A 21603-nucleotide genomic window follows, 5' to 3' on the forward strand; every position below is an offset into this window, starting at 1 on the left:
AAGAAGCAACACACTTTCTTATATAATATTACATTTTTGATTTTTTTTTTTTTTTTTTGATGCAAAGGTACAAAATTGAGGCTATAATAAATCCATTTTTTTTTTGTCTTGTTGAGGATGTAAAGCGGTATGTAAACAGTATTGCTTCAGCCCCACCCTGGTGTAGGCTACCTCTACAACTATTTTCTCTCTGAGATGAAGAAAAGTGTCATGTGGCATGTGTTGCTGTTTGAGAACCACAATGTATGTTCCCCATGCCATTCCCACGTGAAACGCTAATTCCGGGCGTAAAACATTAATTAAGAAGGACTACACCAGCACAATAATAACACAGGGCCTTCTCTTTAAAGGTCTGAAGAGTGAGACGGCCCCGACTTCCATATAAGGTAAGGGGCGTTCACCTCGAAGCCAACTACCTCGCTCTGATTGGAGAATCGGTCTGACATGACCCTTTTTACCAAGTCGTCACTGAAGCTGATTGGTCGGTGCACTTGGTCCGATTTAGGCTCATTATCATAATCAGCCGTAGATGAAGTGAGAGAAAGAGAAAAGAGCAGAAGCCAAACAACGAACGGTGGAGTTTGGCGTGGAGCGTCGTTTCTACACGAACCGACGACCACCGGCGGAGGGAAGAATGCTTGAAAACAAGAGGGAGAGATTGAAAACCTTCCTGAGGAAGATCGACGAGAAGGCCATCGTCAGAATCAAGCATTTCATGAAAGAGAGGTGAGTAATAATGAGGCTAGCTGAACCGCTATCTGCCGGCGAGCTCCATCAACAGGATAGATGCTAACAGATAGCACACACACACACACAGCCCTCTCTCACGATATGTGATTATTGTAGCCTATGTTATTTTATTATTTAAGTGTTTGGGTAATTGGGTTTTAAATGAAACGTGTTCGAGGTAAGAATGCGTTTTACTGTCAGGGAGGGAGGGGGGGGGGGGGGGGGTAGATAATGCTAGCAGGCTAAACATCCGCCTGATTTGAGGATGTTCACGTTGAATGTAATTAAAGGGCAGTCATGGAATAGAAACAGTCGTTTTATTCGTCTTTATTGAATAAAGGATGGTGATTTGAAGCTTCTGTGATGTAGCTACACTGTGAATCATAACCCTGGTTGTTGGCTTTACTATCGTCTGTCATTGATTGAACTGGTGATGACCTAAAACAAACACCTGACAAAGGTGACATGGTGTGTTTTGTGCCAGATTTGGATAACCCTGCATCGGTAAATGTGGTGACTCTCTTCTGTCAAGATTCATTGCAATTGGTCTTGGACACTTAATCAAGGAATAGTTTAATTTGGCTACCACAACTGTTGAGTTTGATTTTAAAATAGTAATTTTACTAATATCATGCTGGGAGTTTCATTGTTAACTTTGATGTTGCCTCCCCCCCCTTCTCATAGAATATTTTCCACTAACCCAATTGTTGACCCACATAACCTGTGTGTTGTTTACGTCCTGTAGCTGCATGATTTCAGAGCTCTACATGTGTTAGAGTGACATACAAAAGGGAAGCCAGTCCAGATCACTTCTTAATCTTGCCTGCGCCTCCTTCTTAGAAATCATGACTTCACCCACTTGCCTAAGTGGGCTGGAGTGGCGTCCCTTTTATTTTCCCTTTATGATCATGACTGATCTGGCCTTTTTTAAGATCCCAGCCAGATTTAAGCACATTTACACACATGCACACATACATTATGTTTTTCCTTACCCTTTGGCAAACACTCAAACTTATCACACATGGGACGAGCCACTGTATGTTTTCTCAGAAAATCCTATTTTTAGCTCCCATGAGGCGACCACAGGTGGTATATGGTGTTATATAAATGCTCCCCGGTTCTCGGTGTTAGTACTCCTCGTCCTCTGAGCTTGGCTGTTCACTTACCTCCCCATAGATAGCCATTTGCAGGAGTAACAGCGCCCCAGCCTATCAGACTGGGCCTCCTGGTTATCAGCATAGCTATGATGTGTCTGTAACATGGTATGTACAGGGATTATCTGTTTCAGCAACAAACCTATAGATGCATAAGCACTGTAAAACGGTGTTGTGGCAGTGTGAAGTCTGCATTTGTAGTCATTTTAACCTTTTCAATTGAGCTTTTTAATATTCTTAAAATCTATTTATGAAGGTGAAAAAGAGAAAGGTAGTTATGTACTTGAAATTAACCAATCGAATAACATTTAAATGCTGAACCCTTCAGGTTTTGCAATGCACACAGCAGCAATATTTGAATAGCCTCATTCCAATGAAGAACAACCTGATCGCTCTGCACATCTTGTTGAGATGGAGGATCCTGGAATAGGCTGGGTGGGGCTGCTTTGCAAGAGCTGTGCCGGCTCCAGGAAGATGTTCCCCCAGACAGAGCCTCTGTGCCGCCGTGGGCAGGGAGACAGTGTGGGTCTAAATTATGAGACGTGCTGCAGATGCAGAGGGAAAGCCCAAGTTAGAGGACGAAAACCACATCTGCAAGTCTGTTTATTGCTAAATGAAGGGTTTGGTACTCTACAGCTGGTCAGGGTTGAAGTCATGTGTTGCCTCTGTCGAGGTAGTGCTAATGACCACCTCTCTGCCCTTGTCACAGAGCCAAGAAAAAAACGGGCTATATTCTTCTCAGCTGTTTCACCTTTTGGTACTCACAGTAGCCGGATGAATTCCACCCCAAAGTAGTTGCCTTAGGGCAGTCTATTTCAGACACATGAGGCTTTATCCAGGCTTATCTTAAAATGCATATGTCAATGCCTAATGACAGGATCACATTTGGTTTGTTACCTTGTAGACAATGTGTGCTTTCTGTGGTTGTAAACAAATGTTTAAGTAAGCTATTTGAACCGTTTCACAATGTCAAGATGAACTTTGTAAATCCAGGTAAGCTGCTTGTTGAAGGCTGGACTATCTGTCTCTATTTAGAAAAAGTTTGAGACTCAGGAGAATCTGCCTCTGGACTGCACTGCATTTTAACACGGCCTTCGATGCAATGCTTTAGTATCTTTTTTGTTCTGTGCTCTCCTAGCATCGTAAGACTTTGGCTTCATGTGAAAACAACCTTTCATGATGGACCTTACTGCTATATTTTAAAGTAACCCTACTAGGATTCCGAGTCTCCATGTGTGAATGCGCAGTTCATTTTGTTCTTGACACGTGCACATCCTGCCCTTGTGAGGAGCTGAGATCAACACAGTTTTACTGGAGATTAAATGCAAGCCTACCTGAATACTTTTTGAGTGGCCGACTTTTCTTTTAACAAATTTATAGTCAGGTCAGATTTTTCAGCCTCCACCTATCCACACAACACCACGCCACCACCCCTCCCTGCCGCTCACATGCCCAGTCACTGTAAGTACTGAGTCGCCTTGAAGAAAGACCCTCTGTGTGCGAGCACAGGGGAAGTGGGGGGGAGAGATGCTGAGTGCACAAGGCCACATGATTCCCAACTCAAACACTCACACATGCGCACAAACTCTTATTCTGTAACACGTTTACACAGGCGCACTCTGTTCCAGTTGGCTAACTGACTTGAGGCCTGGCAGGGTGCCACAGGACTGCATGTTACTTTGCCATGACCACTGGCTTGCTTCTCTGCCCTTCCCGACTGTTCTGTTGAAGAACACACACATATGCACTGACATGCAATCTCTTGCAGTCAATCCAAGAATAATGAATTGGGTTGTCTTTAATTTGCACATTTTGGCCACTAGTTGTTAGTCTCCGGTTTTGATTCAGACATAGTTGCCATAAAATAACCCTGCTGAAGAGTTGTGGCATACTTTGCTAAAATTACATTAACACAGATTAGGCATCCTAGATGCTATGGTGTTTAAATCAGTGGTCTGGTTTGATTTCAACAAAAACCTTTAACATCTCCCCTTTGGCTCAATGAAGCACAGCTGCAACAGTCTGCAGTTTTTTGCTTTTCAGAAGAAACTGTTTTTGATTGGTTTGACAGCGAATCAGCTGTTCACGTGACAAAAAATATCCTCAGCTTTCCAGGAGAGGGTGCTCTCATGCTAACCGGTTCAGCAAATTCTCAGCTGATCCCATTCAGTTTATATGAATGTTAAACTTTAGTTCAGACTCACATGTCATCCTCATGAGGCTTGTGTCCTTGCAGCAGTAATGTCAGCTGTGGGAAAGCTCTGACATAAACATCCTATACAGAAGCAGTTTTGTCTTAAGGGCACATGCAGTGAAGACCAGCTGACGTAATGCTGACGCGTGCAGCAGGACTTCTGGGATCACTGGTTCCGTCTCGTATGAAAGATTCCTTACGCCATACCCTGAGGAGTTCTTCAGCTGGCTGGAATGTCTTGTGCTGATTGGATTCATAATTTCAAACATTATACATCATATTACTGTCCTCATTAAACTGTCAGCAAAAATATATACATGTTAATATTGGAGCGTTTAAAGGGATACTTCACCCGTTGAAACATGAATCTGTATTGACATTGGGTCATATATGTAGTAGAAATACATTTTGAAGTTGGTGCCTTCTTGCCTGAGAAAAGGCAGAAAGTGTCTTTTTGGCTCGTGGATGAAAGACAAATCCCAGAATGCACAGCACCGCAGGCCACTCCCACTAAGGTCCTCTAGCTCAGAATCTGAAATACTTTATTAATCCCAGAGGGAAATTCGATCATTACAGTTTCTCCAAAATATACAATATAGCAGTAGAAATATAGTAATAAAAACATTTACATTTTAGAATTGATCTTCGAAATTATATATAGCCGCAAGACGGTTGCTGCCGACAGGCCGGTCTTGTGTCGCGCCGGCCCCGCCGGCCAGTGGCCGAAGCAGCCAAAACACAAGACCGGCCTGTCGGCAGCAACCTTCTCACCACTATACTTATATTTTTCCGCCATTATCAGCTTTCCTCATAGAGCCTGTTAGCATAGCTTCCAAGCAATATGGCGGACGTTTCGATTCTGGGAGTGAGTTCCCACCCACTGATCTGTGATAGGTCTGTAGCCTCAGTGGTCGAAAATATGAGGAACTAGCGTTGTAGTTTCACCCCACTAACCGCAACAGCTTCCAGTGACGCAAAAAGGAAACAAACTAACAAAAAAGGGTCACCCCCTTTATCTGTTTAAATAACTTTTTGGTAAATCTCCTTCTGTCTAGTTGTCAGTGTTATGTAGCTCTTCTAGTAGTATCTCTAATGAGATTAAGGAAGTAATCTTGTGCAATCAGGGTAACATAGTTAACAGATATAACAGTGGCCCGTTTGCCTGTTGAACCTTTGACATAAAGGAATATCCTTGTAACATTTCAATCCAACATATAAAGTCTAGTGTTGGTACACTGTGATGAGGTTTATCTGTAAGAAATCAGGAGGTTCATTGCGCCATAATCTATTTCAATGACAGTTAATTCCATCGATTGGTTTTACATTTACAGTGAAAACATGGCAGGAGGTGAGGACTGATAAGTTGTGGCTAAATTAGGACTGATGTCATGAGTGCAGTTTGACTTTATCAGTGTGAGTTCCCTGAACGGTGAAGTCATAGGTATAGAAATAAGAGATGAACGTCAGCCCCCAGTAGAGGTTTGTGAATGAAACAAGTGCTACATTAAGTGCACATTTATTCTATTGACTGTTTTGATTGTCAGTCTGTACTTGGAGCTGTACTCCAATTTCCCTCCATTCAAACACAAATGCTTTTATGTTTATTAGCTCCATTACCATCATCCACAAAGAGCATGAGCTGTGCCATTGTCATGCACTGGGGGCTTTCAAAGCCTTCTCCTTTTTGTTATGGAGAACAGGCTGTGGAAAGTTGTTGTTTGACCATCTAAAGTGAGAACAACCTGTACATCTCCCACCCACCCTTTGCACAATCCACCCCCCTACTGTTACTACTGTTTCCACGACAACTCATGCTAAGCCTCAAAAGGACAAAGCTTGTGAGGGCTTAAACCCCAACCAACCCCCTTTTTCTTTTTTTTCTGTTCTGTTCTTTCACCCTCGTTTTTCTGTTCTCATTCCCGTGGTGTGACTGGCTTGGTGTTGATCTCTTCAGTGCTTTAAACATTGAACCCAGACAGAACTTTACACTCTTTCAGTTCACTGTCAGGGCTTAAGGTCCAAGTGCAAAAGGTACAGCTGTTGTGCTCCGTCATTTGCCTGCTTTATCCAGCAGTGGCTGCAAGCTTCTGGAGATTGTGGACATTTTTGCCATGGAGAAAGGGTCAATTCTTGTGGCCGATTCTCGTTGCCCCGAGGATCTGGGAAGGTAAGACTAGCAAACTAATTCAGTCACAGATATTAGGCAGCACTTATAACATTCCCTCGGATAGGGCAGGCTGACTTGAACAACATTGATTGTTAACTTTATAGGCTGGCTGTTTTTCCCACTGACGCATGGAAGAAATATTGAATTTGTTGCACTTTTTTGTCATACGTTTATCATGATGTGATCGGTCTCATTTCTGTCCTATCAGATATGTTATTTCTGCTGTGTTCAGCAATGAAAAAGATAAGCTAATTTCTTGTCTCAACAGGATCTCTGTAAACTAAAAAAAAACATGCTAGTGGTCATGGATGCTAGCTTATTACCATCAAGACAGTGTGATGAAGTGATTTTTCTGGTCTTATAATGTAGTACTGGAGCAAATGCAGATAAAAGGAATTGATTAAACTGCTTTGTATAAATCTATAATCTCTATTACACAGAACATGCTATCATGTGAGCTTGTAGTTCACTAGTTTTTCCCCTCTCACTGACACAAATTGTTCTCTGCTGTGTATCCAGGTAATAAATGCCCCATAGCCTCGTGCGCGTCTTTTTGTAATCGGCTGCTTTAGAGACTTGGATAAGCCGATGCTTGGTTTAATATGTCGGGCGTGCTAGGCTCCACATTGATTTTTGTCAGGTGGTGTAAAACTTCTAACAAGGAAGTAGGTCATGGGTCAAGGCCTCGGTCTGGTTATTTCAAACCCTGTTTTCAGGTAGGCCAACTCCTGCTTTGTAAATACCAAGTGGTCAATAAAAGAACCACTTAAATGTGGCACAGGGTTCATTTAATTGGTATGGTTTCTTCCACTTTGTTGATTTCTGCTTCCCTTTACACTGGTTATTGTCACAGCCATTAAACCTGAATTGCCTTGGCCTTGAACCTTTTATATGCCATGAGGTTGACTCATTTTCCTCCACGTGGAACTTAAATTATTGGGTTCTTCCACATTTTTTTTTTTTGTTCAACCTGCTGTCACGTTTCAAACAATACAATTAGAATAATCATTATAAAATATTACCCTGCAATTATAAAGACTAGCAGCAAGCTGAAAAACCACACCCAGTAGAAATGAGTGCAGGACTGTTTGTGTATTGACTTTAAACTGCAGAGACAGGTTTTTATTAAGGGTAAAAAAAAAAAAGTTTGCAATCTAAGTTCTGTTGTGATCAAGACCAAATAATTCTTCTAAACTTCCGGCTTCTGTGGGAAAATGTTCACCTCTAAGCAGAGGTTTGGAGTGTCCTTGAAATAAAGCACAAGTTACTGAAACAGCTGAGAGAAGCTGCTGGTTTCCTGAGTGGAAGGAAAGAGGCGTCGACATGACCTTGTTAATGGTTACGGTTAGTTCTGAGTCAAGAGAGGAACTCGTTGAGAAATCCAAACAGACGATGTTCCTGAAATAATGCTTGAATTGCCCTGACACTGTTAACCCCCAGACGAATGGAAATGGGTCAGTCGAGCCAAAAACAAACACCTGGTCAATAGTTCAGGGACATTTCTCAATACTACAAGCCTAGAATCCTACCTGCCTGAAGATTACTGGTTGATTTTTTTTTTTTTTTTTTTTTTTTTTCTAAATCACTGATAAGGCATTGTTCTGGTTGATCTGCCAGTTTAATCTGACACAGCCTATTTACAATTTAATCTCCATTTTCTTCATCAAAATATGATAAATTTATGAATTAAGACTAGGAGTTCTAGTGCCGCCAAGCGATGGTGATGCCATTTAACTTTAGTTAAGTTGACTAAACATGCTCATCCCTAAACTAAACGTGTAACTTAACATTCAAAAACAGGCTCAAGCTTCTATGACTGAAAATAGTAAAAAAGAAGTGAAGGGTGAAAGTGAAACACCTCTTCAATAGAATTTTAAATTTGTTTTTTTATTTGTATAAGTATGGCGGATTGTCTTTTATTGTCAATTGAGACTGATTGCAGTAAAGGAATCTTGCATTTAATGTTCCTATTCTCGTCCATGACCTTTACACCAATTACTCAGGAGACGTGGTTCAAAAAATGCTGAGGTGGAATTATAAAAATGAAATATTCCTTCACCAAGATGCAAACAACTTTTAGGTTTGGTACTTAAGCTGTGCATCAACATAGTACCAGAAGTCATTTATCTCTTGCTAAGTTGATGTCACCATCCTCAAATGTCTGAATATACTCTACATACTGAACATACCGTGTAAGGATGTCTACTTTTAAGTTTGTGTTATTGTTCTTCTGTTTCCTTGGTACAATTCAGTGCCTGAGGAAAGAGGCAGATAATGGACCACTCCTAGATCAGGCCAGTCTAAGCACCTCACAACTATTTCACACATTCACATTCACACAGAGCTGAGCTGAAGAGTCTCAGATCCTGTTTCGCTTCATGAGAACAAATCCCAACAGGACAGGATTTGATGTATGGGATAAAGTATGTGAGTGGAAGATTTTTATGGGACGGGCCTTGTTTTCTCAAACATGTCAGTGCCCGTGTTGTGCTTGGTTGACTCTGTGTGTATCAGAGGCAGATTGTTTCATGTGTGTTTGGCTTTTGGGGGAGTGGTTAAGTTTGACGTCACTCACTACGGAGTGTCACACCATTCTCAACACAAACTCACTTCCTCTTCACTAGCAACACAAGCAAGAGCTGTTTTTTTTGGCAGGATGTGGTGAAGGACCCTAACTTAAAGGACTACTTGTTTGGACCACAACTCCATACCATTTAGAGGACATTGTATTATTTAAGTTATTTTATACTTACCAGCTTTGATGGCCTAGAGCCAATAAGTAAGCCTTTTGGATAACACTTTGTTAAGAGGGTTTTTTTCCACAGAAGACAAAGGAAATGCCTACTGTTAGTAGGTATATAAGTTTTCGTTCATCTAAGCGTTTTAAAATAACCAGGTAAGATTATCCTCCTGTCGTCTGTCGTTTTTAGTGTCTTTCTTTTTTTCTTACGTGATAGTGAGGCTACTCTTAAACAGCTTGTCTTGTTGTGACACACAAACCTTCACCTGCCAACGACACCAAGTCAGGTACAGGTTATTTCGAATTTGCAGTTGTTGTTTCTTGTTTATGGGCATGCAATGAGAACAGCAGTTGTCGTAAAATCATGCAACCTTCCTTGTTGTTGGAGTTTACTGGATTTTGATATTTGCAAAAGGGTAAGTTTTAAGAGCATTTGCGTATGTGGACCAGCTTGTAAAGCCATCAGTGGTTTTTTTGTGCAGCCGCGGCGCTGACGCAACTGATAACAATAAAACTGGAAAAGGTTAACCTTTCCCGACACACCACAAAGATAAGCTCATTGTTTGCAGAACGCTAGTGTGGCCATCATCACATGACTTTCAATTTGAGGAGAGTTTGACTGATTGTTGCCTGGTCATGCAAATGCAAGTAATTGTGCGGTGGTGCACAAGGATCCTGCTCTTACTCTTACATGACCCATTTCACATTGCCATTGTGAGTGTGCACATGGAAATGACTTTAAAACTGTGTTTTGCATGTAGATAAATCTTTTTTTCTCTCCTTTCATTTTCAGCAGCTACCCAGTAGAGAGCAGCGGTGGCGGGCTGCAAGTCAAAGTGAAGAAAAGCAGGAGCAGCTTAAGCAATGGAAGCATCAAGAAGGTGGAGTCGAGGAAAGCCTTGAGCTTGGAGGCGGCCCAGCTGGAGATCCAGCAGCAGCACAAAACCCTCACAAGACAAGATGCAGTCAGGTAAGACTGGTGGAGGAGAGCGTAGGAGTTAAATATGTAAGCCGTAATGTAATGTTCTTAACTCGTGTGTATTTCCATCAACTGTGTTCCCTTTTAACTTAAACTCCATGACCCTGAAATCCGTTCTAACGTGGGTACGATATGATTTCACACTAGAATCGGTAAAATCAAGCACTGGTTCTTGTGGAGGGCTCACAGCTTTTTATGGACATGCATCACGAGACCGAGCCTAACTCTGAGCGGCTGGTGAGTCGTGATACACACATGACTGCACAGCCGTTGCAGACCCACGGTGTTTTCACATGATTCAGATGTGTGTGGTAGAAATGTGTTATTTGTTGGCGTGAGAAGCAAACTTCATCTCAGCTGGTGCCTACGTGACTCACTGGTTACCGAGCAACTCCGAACATATGTCATTTTACATAGGAGCTTCAAATTCAGTCCGTTTATTTGCTTATTTTAAACAACTTTTTATATTGTATGAACTTACTATATGGAACCTGCTGCCAGTCTCAGACAGAGAGTTTTCATATGTGACCCTTATAAAACGCTTTATGTAACCGCTCCCCCCCCCCCCCCCCCCCCCCCATTTGACAGCTGTATATTGTCTACATATAGTTTTGTCTTTTCAGGTTAACTGAACCTGCATAAGCCACATACTTCCTCTTAAATTGACGTCTGTGTTCTTTGTCTCTGCAGGTCTCAGACATTTGAAGTTGACAGCAAAGGCTTTGAGAGGACGGAGGGCACGGGCACACAAAGTGTAAGTTCACACAACATTGTTTTTACACGTCAGGTGAAATATGTAGAGCTTTGTGATGCTTTAGTGCAACATCATGTCCAATTGTATGATCATCTTTTTGAGTTTCCTAAACATTTTTTTTTTTAAATCTCTTCAATCTTTTAGAGTTTTATGAAGCACAACAAAACATTCCACAAGCTGTTTCCACACATTCCCAAGAATGAAGACTTGATACATGGTAGGTCCGCTAAAACAAACAGAGAGAGAACATATTGCTCTGTTTCAGTTTTGTGTGCTTCATTCATTCACTGTTTTTCTTTTCTCCTTTTTTTTTTTTTTTAGCTTACATCTGCGCCCTGCAGAAAGAAGTGCCCTACCACGGTCGGCTGTACATCACAGACACCCATGCCTGTTTCTACTCATCAGTGCTACTCAAAGACACTAAGGTACCCCTTCTCCTCCCTTTCCTTTGTTTTGACTTATCAAACAAAATGTGATATTGACCTCAAATCTGTGATGTTCAAAAATGGTTCTCTAACCTTTTCTGTTTTTGACTGTTTGCTCTTACAGCTAGTTATTCCAGTTTCCCGCATCCATATAGTAAAGAAGCAGAACACAGCTCTGCTTGTACCCAACGCCTTGTCCATCCGTACCTCTGAAGGAGACAAGGTCAGTTTCTCACTTCAAATCTTAAATACAAACCTGACAAGGCTATGATGTTTGTTTAATAACTAGAGTCATTAAGTGAATTAATTGTTGAGCTTATTTTATTGTTTTAAGTTCACAGTGTTCTCATAGCTAAAATCTCCTGCTTTTTCTTTCTCTGTAGATCCTCTTTGTGTCGCTGCGGAACAGAGAATCATGTTATCAGCTGCTGCGTTCAGTTTGTCCACAGATAGAGGTGAGTAGCTCAAAATATATGGTACTTTTACCTAAATCTTGAATAAGCATTGAATGACATTAGAAAGACTAAAAAGTGCAGGTAATAAACCTATTCCTTTAACGACACTATTGTTGCAAAACATGCCGCAAAAAAACGATTTAGCTGCATGTCGTTAACTGTGTCTTGAAAGTATTGCAACAATGTAAATTCACTCATTGCAGAAACCTTTTTTGGGGTTTTATAATATTACAGAAACATGAAGCAACCCTGCCATCGTCACCTTGTTGCACATGTTAACATTGGATGTAGCAATTTTTTGATTAACTGCACTGATATGAGAACGCTGGCTTTCAAATCTATTTCAGATCTTACTTTAAGACTATTAGCGTTGATGTTAAAACCTCTTCTCATGACTCATCAACATGTCTTTCTTCTGCAGGAGGGAAGCACAAATAGTAGCCCTATCATCTCCTCGGCTGAAAACAGCTTTGATAAAAGCAAACTTGTGGTAAGAAACACTTTGTCAGCATTACTCTATTTAAAATGTCTTTGAGTTATTGTCACAGGGCTGAAACATGATTCTCTTATTTTGACAGAACTCCAGCCAGTCCAGTCTGGACGACAGCTTCGACCAGTTTGATGGTTCTGAGTCCCGATCCTTACAGGAGCAGCCTCTGCACAAACCTCACAGAGGTGAGCGCTTAACACCATTTGAATTATTTTACATAACACATGTTGCACCTGCACCTACAGGCATCATGGAAACAGTTTTTCACAGTAAGCACAGTGCAAAAAGGAAGCTGCAAGAATGTTTTTTTGTGAGTAGAAAATAATGCCAATCCTTCTCTGATGACAGCCAGTGTGAGACTGTTTGTTTTAGGTGCTCTTATCTTTTGTCCTCTTTTCTGGTCTAGCCAGGCGACACACACATTAGTCAAAAGTCTAATGGAAGGCTTCCACTGACTGTTTTTTTTTTTTTTTTAACCCACTCTTCTTCGCTCTTCAGATGCAGTGCTTAATGGGAACGGCTCGGCTTTCAGGGGTCTACACGTGCAGCCGAGTGAAAGCTCGTCCTCAGAGGAGCTCTCAGTTTCAGGTAAGAAGAAACATTACTTACCAGGAAAGCCCTGGAAAACTTGGACTGGGATGTGTGCCGGTTTATGAATCATGTTATGTGATTGATCCTGAAAAAACGTGCAGCATTTAATTATGACTTATTTCTTTTATCATGATTTTGAACCCAGTTTTTGTGTGCATAACTTTATTGAGCTTTTACTCTGTGCTACCATCTACGATGATGATATGTTACCTATAAATACTTATGCAATCATTTCTTGCAAATTAAAATTAATGAAAAGCCACCTACATCAGCCTGTAGGTATTCATGCTGTGCTTCTACGTGTCTTTTTCCATGTTCAGGTGGCTCGTGGGTTTGGAATGTGACAGAAAAGGCCAAGTCCCTGCTGGTTCAGAGAGAGGCCAGAACCCTCAACACTCTACTCTTCATTTACTTGATTTTGTAAGTAGCACTTGATTCTTCTGTTACATACTGAATCATTGTTTGTTTGGCTTTATTAATCCAGTAACTCATCTACCATTGTGCTTACCTGAATCGCTTTCTCACTGTTAATGTCACACCAAGTGTGACCCTGCTGGTAGTTCTTTGTAATCTTGCAGGATTTCATTACATAATAAAACACTTGCCAACTTTGTATGTGTTTTTGTTTTAAGAATTTATTTTGGCAGTCCATGTTGCTGTTTAGCAAGTGTTATATGCCGTGCCTTAAGTTCCTGCTGAACATAAATTAATCAAGAAAAAAAGCTGTTAAACTTCTGTGGAAAAAAAGGCATCAAATGTGACCTATCATGTCTCTCTGTGTGCTTCAGGGTTGTGCTGCTGCTGCTGTCTTCCGGCTACATTGGTTTACGAATCGTGGCTCTGGAGGAACAGCTGACGTCCCTGGGGGCTTTACCTGAGTTCACCTTACAGAGCAGGTAAGCAGTCTTTCGCTTCAGATTTTTTCTTCTTCTCTTTTTTTCCAATGCTGTCTTTGTCCAAGGACACACATTCATAAAAAAAACTCATGAATTGTTTACCAAAGAGTCTTAAAAATTACTATTAGCATTAACCCTGTACAGCAGATCTGCATCACAGCTATGTTGTGCCAAAGGAGATTTCAGTAAAGTCAGCCTTATTTTCATCCAGACAATCTTTATTATATATTAATATTCACAATACTGTCCCTCTGTGGCTACTGTTGTTCACATAGTAAGAGAGAGAAGGTTAAAGGAGGAGGGCTTTCTCTAATAATCTGTATTCCAAATGTAAAAGCAATCCTTAGTTTCTTAATGTGCACAGAAAATACTTGCGGTTTTGTTGTTGTTTATGTTTGGAGACTAAAATATCCTACAATGATTGCTTCTTCTGTTACATAATTCTATTCTTGAATCAGGAAGCGGTAGATTCGATTTCCTGTTAAAGGCGTAGCCTTGCTGCATTGTAACTAAGTATTTCAGTATTTTTAGGCGTGTATTTAATTAGCTTTTGAAATACCGCTCTCAACTAGTTCCTCCTTGTGTTCTTTTCCTAGGTACCGCCAAGACACATAACCCTCAGCGATGGAAGGAGAGATCGGTTGACTCATGACAGGAGGATTATCATCGGCCTCATTCAGCAGAACACAGCGGGAGAAATTTCACCTTTTCAGACTGTGCTCCCGCCATGGCTGGTGCTGTTGGCTAGAGGAGGAAAAAAAAGACAGCCAACATGTGCAATTTTTAAGAGACACTTTGTTAACTTGAAGGGCTATCCTTCCTCCTAGTGCAGTAGACAAATGGACATGCCACGACTTAGTCCAACAGAGCCAAGCAAAAAATGCATCCACACTCTGCCTGGCTGCAGCGTGTCGGAACCTTCAAACCAAAGCCAAGCCGCTCTTGCTTCGCAAAAATGCCAGACTAGCCGAGTTTGACGGACACCTACCTGACAGAAACTGTTCAACATCTGTGAATTTATGTTATTCATTGTCCTTCTTATACACACCCCTCATCCTTGAGCATGCAGTCAGAACAGGGCTATACCGATCAGCATTAGACCGCTGTAGTTCTTCTTATTGCATCTCAACAGCAGAGGGGTAGTGCTATGCATAGCCAAAGATGCACACGGTGCACATCTTTTGCATGAGTGCACTAAGATGACTTTGTAGTGATTTTCTTTCTCTGATTTACCCTTCCGTTTAACAGCGGTTTATACAGAGTTGTCTATCCTCTATCTCGGTATCTGTCGGGGTGTTTCTCTTTGAATGGTTCCCTAATCAGCTGTGGGTTGAAATGATGATCACTGAAATCCCAAAATCAGATCAGCCCAAGCAGGCTCGTCTTTCTCCTGATGGTCTTTCCCTTTCTCTCCTTCTCCAACCAGAAATGATTGCAGTATTACTTTCCTCGCCTTTGACATGATTTAAATCCTTTAATGATCAATGCTCCGAGGTTTTTTTTCTTTTTCAATGCAGTCTCGGCTGGTTGATTGCATCATCAATGCACAAATATTTAGTACAACAGGACAAGACGAGGTTGTCTTCATCGATGAGTGTTTGTGTATGGCAAGGTTAAATTTAAATTATGTTGATGTTCTGTCCTGCAGGAAAAAAAACTACAAACCTCTGTCCATGACAGGCCTCAAACGGCATTTCTAGAATTTTCAGGTTATTTAAAGTAGCATCAATAATGTATTTCTAATGTTTATGCATGTGTCTGCAATATCGACACCTGACTGATACTTCATATGCGTTCTCACTCCAGTACACCTGAGTGGAGATTTGCAACCACGCTCGCTGTAAGGTCCCAAATTTTAAACAGTAAAGAAGTGGCGCCAAAAGGAAATTTAAATATGCAAATCAATTATTATGCATGGCAACAATTACTACTACTACTCTTTTTGTGTGCTGTTTTAAATGGAGCTTGATGTTTGTGGGGAAGGAAATTTTGTAGGAAGACAAAATAGATGTGAATGAAAGAACAGCTCAAGCGAGCTAGCCGCACTTTAAAAAAATGTGTTTGTGCCTGTCACAATCCATGACACGGTGTTTTGGGTTGAGAAGAAATGGCAAAGCTAGCGTTCTGTGGTATCTGATGGTGCTACAACCTTTTTTATTTTTTTTAAGTAGTTTTCACTCAGGGGTGGTGGGCACTACCTGCCACATGGTTTTAGGTTGTCATCCTCTCCCTTTGACATTTCAAAGTCTTGTGCGTGTGATGGGGTTCACATTTTGTACACCTTGGCTTTAGTGACCTTCTCAAATGTCCCTTTGAGAAAGACCACTGCTATCATTGAGATTCATTCGACTTTAATGTAACTGTATTCAGCTTCTCAAAAGTGCGTGCTTTTTTCAGTTTCCCTCCTTTTGTGGCCCTTTTTAACAGATATAACGATGCATATCAACACCACAGCACAAAGACTTAACAGCACCATTCTTGTGGAAACTCTCTTTCACAACTTGTAGCGAGTAGGTTTACTTGTGTACATCGTGTTTCAGACGGTCATAGTCTCATGATTGGCTATGCTCTATTTCAACATGCCACATACAGTACTGTCAGTTCTAATAATCCCCCACCAGGGGGCAGCACACACATCACTGTCCTTGAATGGACTCAATGCAAGAATCTCAATGAAGAGGGCAGTATTTGTGTGGTTTTGCACTATTCAAAGTGTTGTTAATAATTTTGTACCAATTGTTAATGTCCTTAATTCTTCTATGGTCCTATATATTTATTTGCCTACTGTGTAATTCAAAGTAATCTCTGTGAGATGGCTTTGCTATTTAAAATAAATCAAATGTGAGTAAATCATATCGTGTGTATTTACCATGAACTACAAAAGTGTTGATTAAGTAACTGAATGGAAAATAAATATGTTCACATGATGCCTATAAGTAGCTTTTAAAGAGCAGCAAAGGTGAAAATATACAAAACAAATCCATCTGCTCACTGAGGTAATGCATTTAAATTAGAAAAAGTAAAACTGCTCGTACAGATTATTATTTAGTGATGTATTTCCTGGACCTGCATTATTTGTACCAAGGTTTTTGGTCTCTTAAATTTTCCTCTACTTTTTTTAAAATGGTAAACAGTCTAGAGCTTGTATTGCACTTTTCTAGTTTTCTTACTAATTTTACACTGCAGGTCACACCTACCCATTTACACACTGATGGCAGAGGCTGCAATGTAAAGGAACCATCAGGAGTAATTAATCCCATCCATACACATTCAGACGCCGCTAACGAAGCATTGGGGGCAATTTGGAGTTAAGTGTCTCGCCAAGGGGATCGAACCCCTGACCTGGTTGAGAGACGACAGACTCTACCAACTGAGCCACAGCCTTTCATGAGCACCAGTGGTCAGAGGTATACCAGAAGCACTCCTGTTGTCTCTCTTTTTCTGATTATTTAGTGTTTTTTATGTCTTCATACATGGTCTTCAGTAGCAAATACTGCAATTCAGGTTTAATCATCTTAATCTGGAATTTAAGACTCCCCACTATCCTCTATTTATCTTTACCTGAATCTTCAGCACTGTCCAGGGGATACTTTTATAATAATTTAAACCCTTTTTTATGGTGTTTCTTATTGGTGGGTAAAATAATCTGTAGTAACTCCAGGTGTCTTTGACTAAGCACCTACTGATATCATATAATCATATTTTCAGCACTCTTTTGACGCAGGCTTCATTCTCCTGCAGTGCCTCCGGGTTTGTTCCTCCTGTATTTGGTGTGAGACCGCCATCTAGTGGAGAATCCTATACACAAACTTTGCAATAGAAGATTTGAATTCTGTCCAATGACTTCTAACCACAGGCACACATCACCCAAGACTTTCTACAAGAAGACACATGGGATGTTTCAGAAATATCAATTAACATTTAAATGTTTGTTTTTTGTGTCGTAAAATTAAAGCAAGTTTTGTGATAAACCTTGAATCAAACATTAAATAAACCATAAAGAGATCTGTGAGTTACATGATCTAGAGTTCTTGGGTCCATCAGAGAATATGTGAATATTAGATCATCTATGATGTCAGATTATTTGACTTGAATTGAAAGATTCCATTATTTCTAACTTGTCTGAAGAAAGAAAAACATGTCAGTAACTACACACAGAAGCCAGTGATTTCTATTTATTCCAGTCTAAGGACTTAAATGCAGCAGTGACATTTTGAAGCTGTGTTTGAGCGAATCGGTGCGATCTTCTTGTTTAACTGTCTGGGTTGTTGGAAGGAGCAGGTTCTGCTGTGGTCCTCTGGTAGGCACAGAGCTGGAACACACCTGAAATAAAAATAAAAAAAACAGACCGTCACTGATCACATTGATCTCTAACTAAAAAAATATTGATGTTTGTTTTCTTGAATGTCATATCCATCCATATCAAACATAAAAATGTCCTTTAGTTCAAAGAAGCCAAAAGACACTTCTATAAAAAATGAAAGCTGAGAATCGTTGATCTGTAACATAGTAGCTTCTTTAATTGCTAGAAAACAAGGTAAGAATTACCTAAAAAATTAAAAACGTTGAATAGTTCAATAGTTTAAAACTTCTCAAACTAGGCTCCTGCAGTTAATCTGCAAATAAACAGTTCTTATACGAGTAATGAAATGCTTTATAAATACCTGCTGCAAACGCCAAAATGATTGCAACCCAGCCGATGATGTAAGACCAGGAGAAGCGCCAGTCCAAAAAGCGTTTGCCAAAGAAAGTGACAGTCACTCCGGTGTAAATGGCCAAAGCCAGCAGAGCCAGAAAACCTGAGAATCAAAGGGATATAGAAATGTTAAAATATGTAAAACCTTAAAAATATGCAGACTACATGCCTGACAGAAATAAACACAAACTGTTTCTGCATTTCTTCTGTGTTTCCAAACTAAACCACATTTTAACAGAAATATAAGTTATTTAATTTGTCAAATATAATTTAAAATTAATGATATTGTGCTAAACAAAAGTTCTCTATTAAAGCATTTGACCTGTTTTCAATCACATGTTTGACCTTAACTCCTAACTGACCTGGGAACAGCCAACACATTTTTAGACTCAAAACGTATCATTTGGATGATAATCACATAAACTGGTTTAATCTAACCAGCCGACAGACATTTGTACAGGACTGTCACTGCGATCTTACCTGACAGGACGAGGGCGATGCCACCTGTACGGACCCTTCTGTTCTTGGTGCCGTTTGTGAAGGCGCTCAGGCCGAGCACCACGCCGGCGAAGCAGCTCAGAACAGCCAGCAACATGAAGGCTCGAGTGGCATCCCAGAAGGCTGGACATAAAAAGAACAGGACCACATACAGATTAACACAGTGGTTCCCAACCGTTTTTCCCTTGGAGCCCCCTCTATTTCTACCTGGGAAAAAAAGCTGTTTTGACAACCTCAGAGAAGGATCTTTGGCAACCCCCTAGGCGGTCCCGAACCCCAGGTTGTGAACCAATGCATCAACAGATACTTATTATTAGGACTGGATTTGATAATATAGAAATATTTATCTTCTTTTGGCCATTATATTAAATGTCAGTATGTTACTAACCCTTTTTGTTTTGTTGTTTCCACACACTACTGGGAGAATTTCCGGTAGGGATCTAACCATCATGGTGAATGAAATTGATGTATCCCATATCTTGAGTAAAGCCAGGTTGATGCCACTGGTTAATTGTATCTATCACCAATCTATGTGCTTTGGTTTGCAAAGTTTCGGCTGTGCTTCTGGTTTGCAGATTTGCATCTTTGCTGAAAAATATTCTAAGAAATGTCCTCAGAAAATTCAAAGGCTGACTATTTTCAATGTTGAAAACATCAGCACAAAATTTAAGTTGATCATGAGTTCAAAATTTTTTTGTCGGGATCCTTTGTCCTATCCAAATGCCACCATTGAGGCACTCACCTACGGTTATGGTGTGGGTGTGGCATTTGTGGTTGATGCAGAACCTCCAAAGCCCCTGATTGGCTGAGCTACCAGAGTATCGATACTGCATCCAGAAGTCTGTCGCTGTGGAGACGATAAGAAGCACTAGGGCTGCCACACCGCACAGTGTGCCTCCTCCTGCCAGAGTATACAGCATCGTGGAGAAGACGTGGAAAGAACTTTTCTTCTAAACATTCAGCAACTGTCAAGAAAAGAAAGAGCATTGTAAGGAAAAAGATAAAATCACAATTTGGACAAACTTGATCATTCTGCATCAGGTGCTTTAGACAGAATCCTCCATAATACAAGAATGCCTCCTGTATAAACTATCTGATCGCTCAAGATACATTCCATAAATGCAGATACAGAGTACAACAGCACAGGGACCGTTAACTGTGTGTCACTCTGCTTCAGGTGTTCTGATACCATTTATGAACTTTACAACAAACGATCTTGTCTGGAATAATCAAACTGGTACATTATTTATACATCTTATTCTACTAGTTGCATGATTAATGGAAACATACAGATGAATGTATGTAGCACAAAGTTTGTTTCATACACAAAGCTGCCAAAGTGCACATTTTTTATGCGCTTTTGGCAATAGTCCTGTTCCAAAGTTGCGTAACTAATTGAATTGGTGGAGCAAAATTATTGATTAAAAATGATTTTCTGTTTTCGCTATCTACAATTTACTAATACTACTGTTTGCAAACCTACTAATCTGACACCGGACATTCAGTATAACAGCACCACATCCAGCACAGCAGTGACTATCTTTGGCATTCTTTGACTGATTGACAGTCATGCCTCTATTCAGTAATAAAGCACACCCTCTCATGACATAGTGCTTCGTTTTCCATGTGCACTGAAGATAGCCAAGTGTAATTGAAGCTCCGCATCACAAACTTAATTTTTCCAATGAAATGTTACTAAATTCATTTTAAGAAAAAAACATCCGTGGCCCATGATTGCTCCAATGACCTGCTGGCCAACTACTGCCATCCTTTTAGTATCTGAGCTAGCTTAAGTTGCTAGATGACCACAAGTTAAAAACTACAATACTCAACTCCCAAAAAGAATCAGGTCTTTTAAACTTATTTTAAACAGATTAAAAGCAATAGCAAGAGCATTTGTCATATACTGGGATATTATCAGGAGAAAGAGAGACCTAAAATGAACATATAAGCACACATAAATACATCAAAAGGGACTCATTCTACAGCCATGTGGTCAAAAATTGGTCATTGCCCAGCAAAGCACTTGAACAGAACCGCTGTTTGACAATAAGCCTGCCTATCAAGCAGTTTAGTTATTGTTCCCCACTAATTCCTCTCCATGCATGACAAACAAATCTGTCAGTCCTGAGCAACTGAACTGTCAGCAGTGTTTCTCTCTGTCACACAGCCAGCAAACCAATGCTATCATACATTACTTTCAACACCTGCACTCACTTATCAGCCTTCAAAAAAACCACCTAATTACAAAATCACATCCAACTCCGACCTCTACATCTGCATGAAAAACATCTCACAACATTCTTCATGCCAAATAGTGAGCGGTAAAGATAGTTTCCTTTGACAAAGGTCCCCAAACGTCATCTCTTCTTTCTGTGTGGTTCTCCAACAGCAGCTTCTCAGTTTTTGTTTTGCCTTTGAAGCCGTTGAGGGAAAAGCATCTTCCTGGTAAGTACAGTAATAACAGGTCCTGTATAATAAGTTAAGTAAAATAAGGTTTTTTTTTCTGATACCTCTGTGTTGGCTGGTGTCTCTGCAGGGTTGCTGGCTGTAACAGTGTGTCTATCCTTTTTAAGCTCTGTACCCCTGGCTTGTATTGTCCTGCTCACAAAAGAGGGAATGATCGAGTGCAGCATGTGAGTGATGTTAAATCCCCTCTTGCTCTTCTCTGCAGTAACCTCCATCCCTTTATCCCGCTGTCTCACCAACCTGTTGCACTTTTCCCTATTTTTATTTTTTAACCATGAGAGTCTCATGACTCTTTTTTACACACATGCTGGAAAATCGAATTCTTCTTTCTTTTTTTTTGCAGTCCAACACAAAATGACTCAACAC

General features: G+C 40.5%; 2 protein-coding genes across 9 annotated transcripts; one reads left to right on the top strand and one right to left on the bottom strand.

Moving 5' to 3' along the window:
• Positions 1-529: 529 nt before the first annotated feature.
• Positions 530-16501, top strand: si:zfos-943e10.1 (GRAM domain-containing protein 2B). 8 transcript variants are annotated; one of them, XM_065955777.1, is made up of 13 exons: positions 530-726; positions 9781-9954; positions 10654-10717; positions 10862-10934; positions 11039-11142; positions 11267-11365; positions 11526-11597; positions 12019-12087; positions 12176-12272; positions 12586-12675; positions 12999-13098; positions 13467-13574; positions 14171-16501. In XM_065955777.1, exons 1-13 carry the CDS (start codon positions 635-637, stop codon positions 14187-14189), a joined length of 1161 nt encoding a protein of 386 aa, XP_065811849.1. In that variant the 5' UTR covers positions 530-634; the 3' UTR covers positions 14190-16501. The 8 variants fall into 8 exon arrangements, with proteins under 8 accessions (XP_065811849.1, XP_065811848.1, XP_065811851.1 ...); XM_065955776.1 differs by having other exon boundaries at positions 531-726; positions 9778-9954; XM_065955779.1 differs by lacking the exon at positions 530-726 and adding an exon at positions 6088-6244 and having other exon boundaries at positions 9778-9954.
• A 984-nt stretch (positions 16502-17485) lies between these two features.
• lim2.2 (lens intrinsic membrane protein 2.2) lies at positions 17486-21401 on the bottom strand. Its single transcript, XM_020641571.3, has 5 exons — positions 21282-21401; positions 19511-19733; positions 18751-18891; positions 18239-18373; positions 17486-17897 (listed from the first exon to the last, which is right to left on the bottom strand). Exons 2-5 carry the CDS (start codon positions 19686-19688, stop codon positions 17827-17829), a joined length of 525 nt encoding a protein of 174 aa, XP_020497227.1. The 5' UTR covers positions 19689-19733; positions 21282-21401; the 3' UTR covers positions 17486-17826.
• Positions 21402-21603: the final 202 nt, after the last annotated feature.

The sequence above is a fragment of the Labrus bergylta genome, chromosome 6, assembly GCF_963930695.1.
Source record: "Labrus bergylta chromosome 6, fLabBer1.1, whole genome shotgun sequence".
NCBI lineage: Eukaryota > Metazoa > Chordata > Actinopteri > Labriformes > Labridae > Labrus > Labrus bergylta.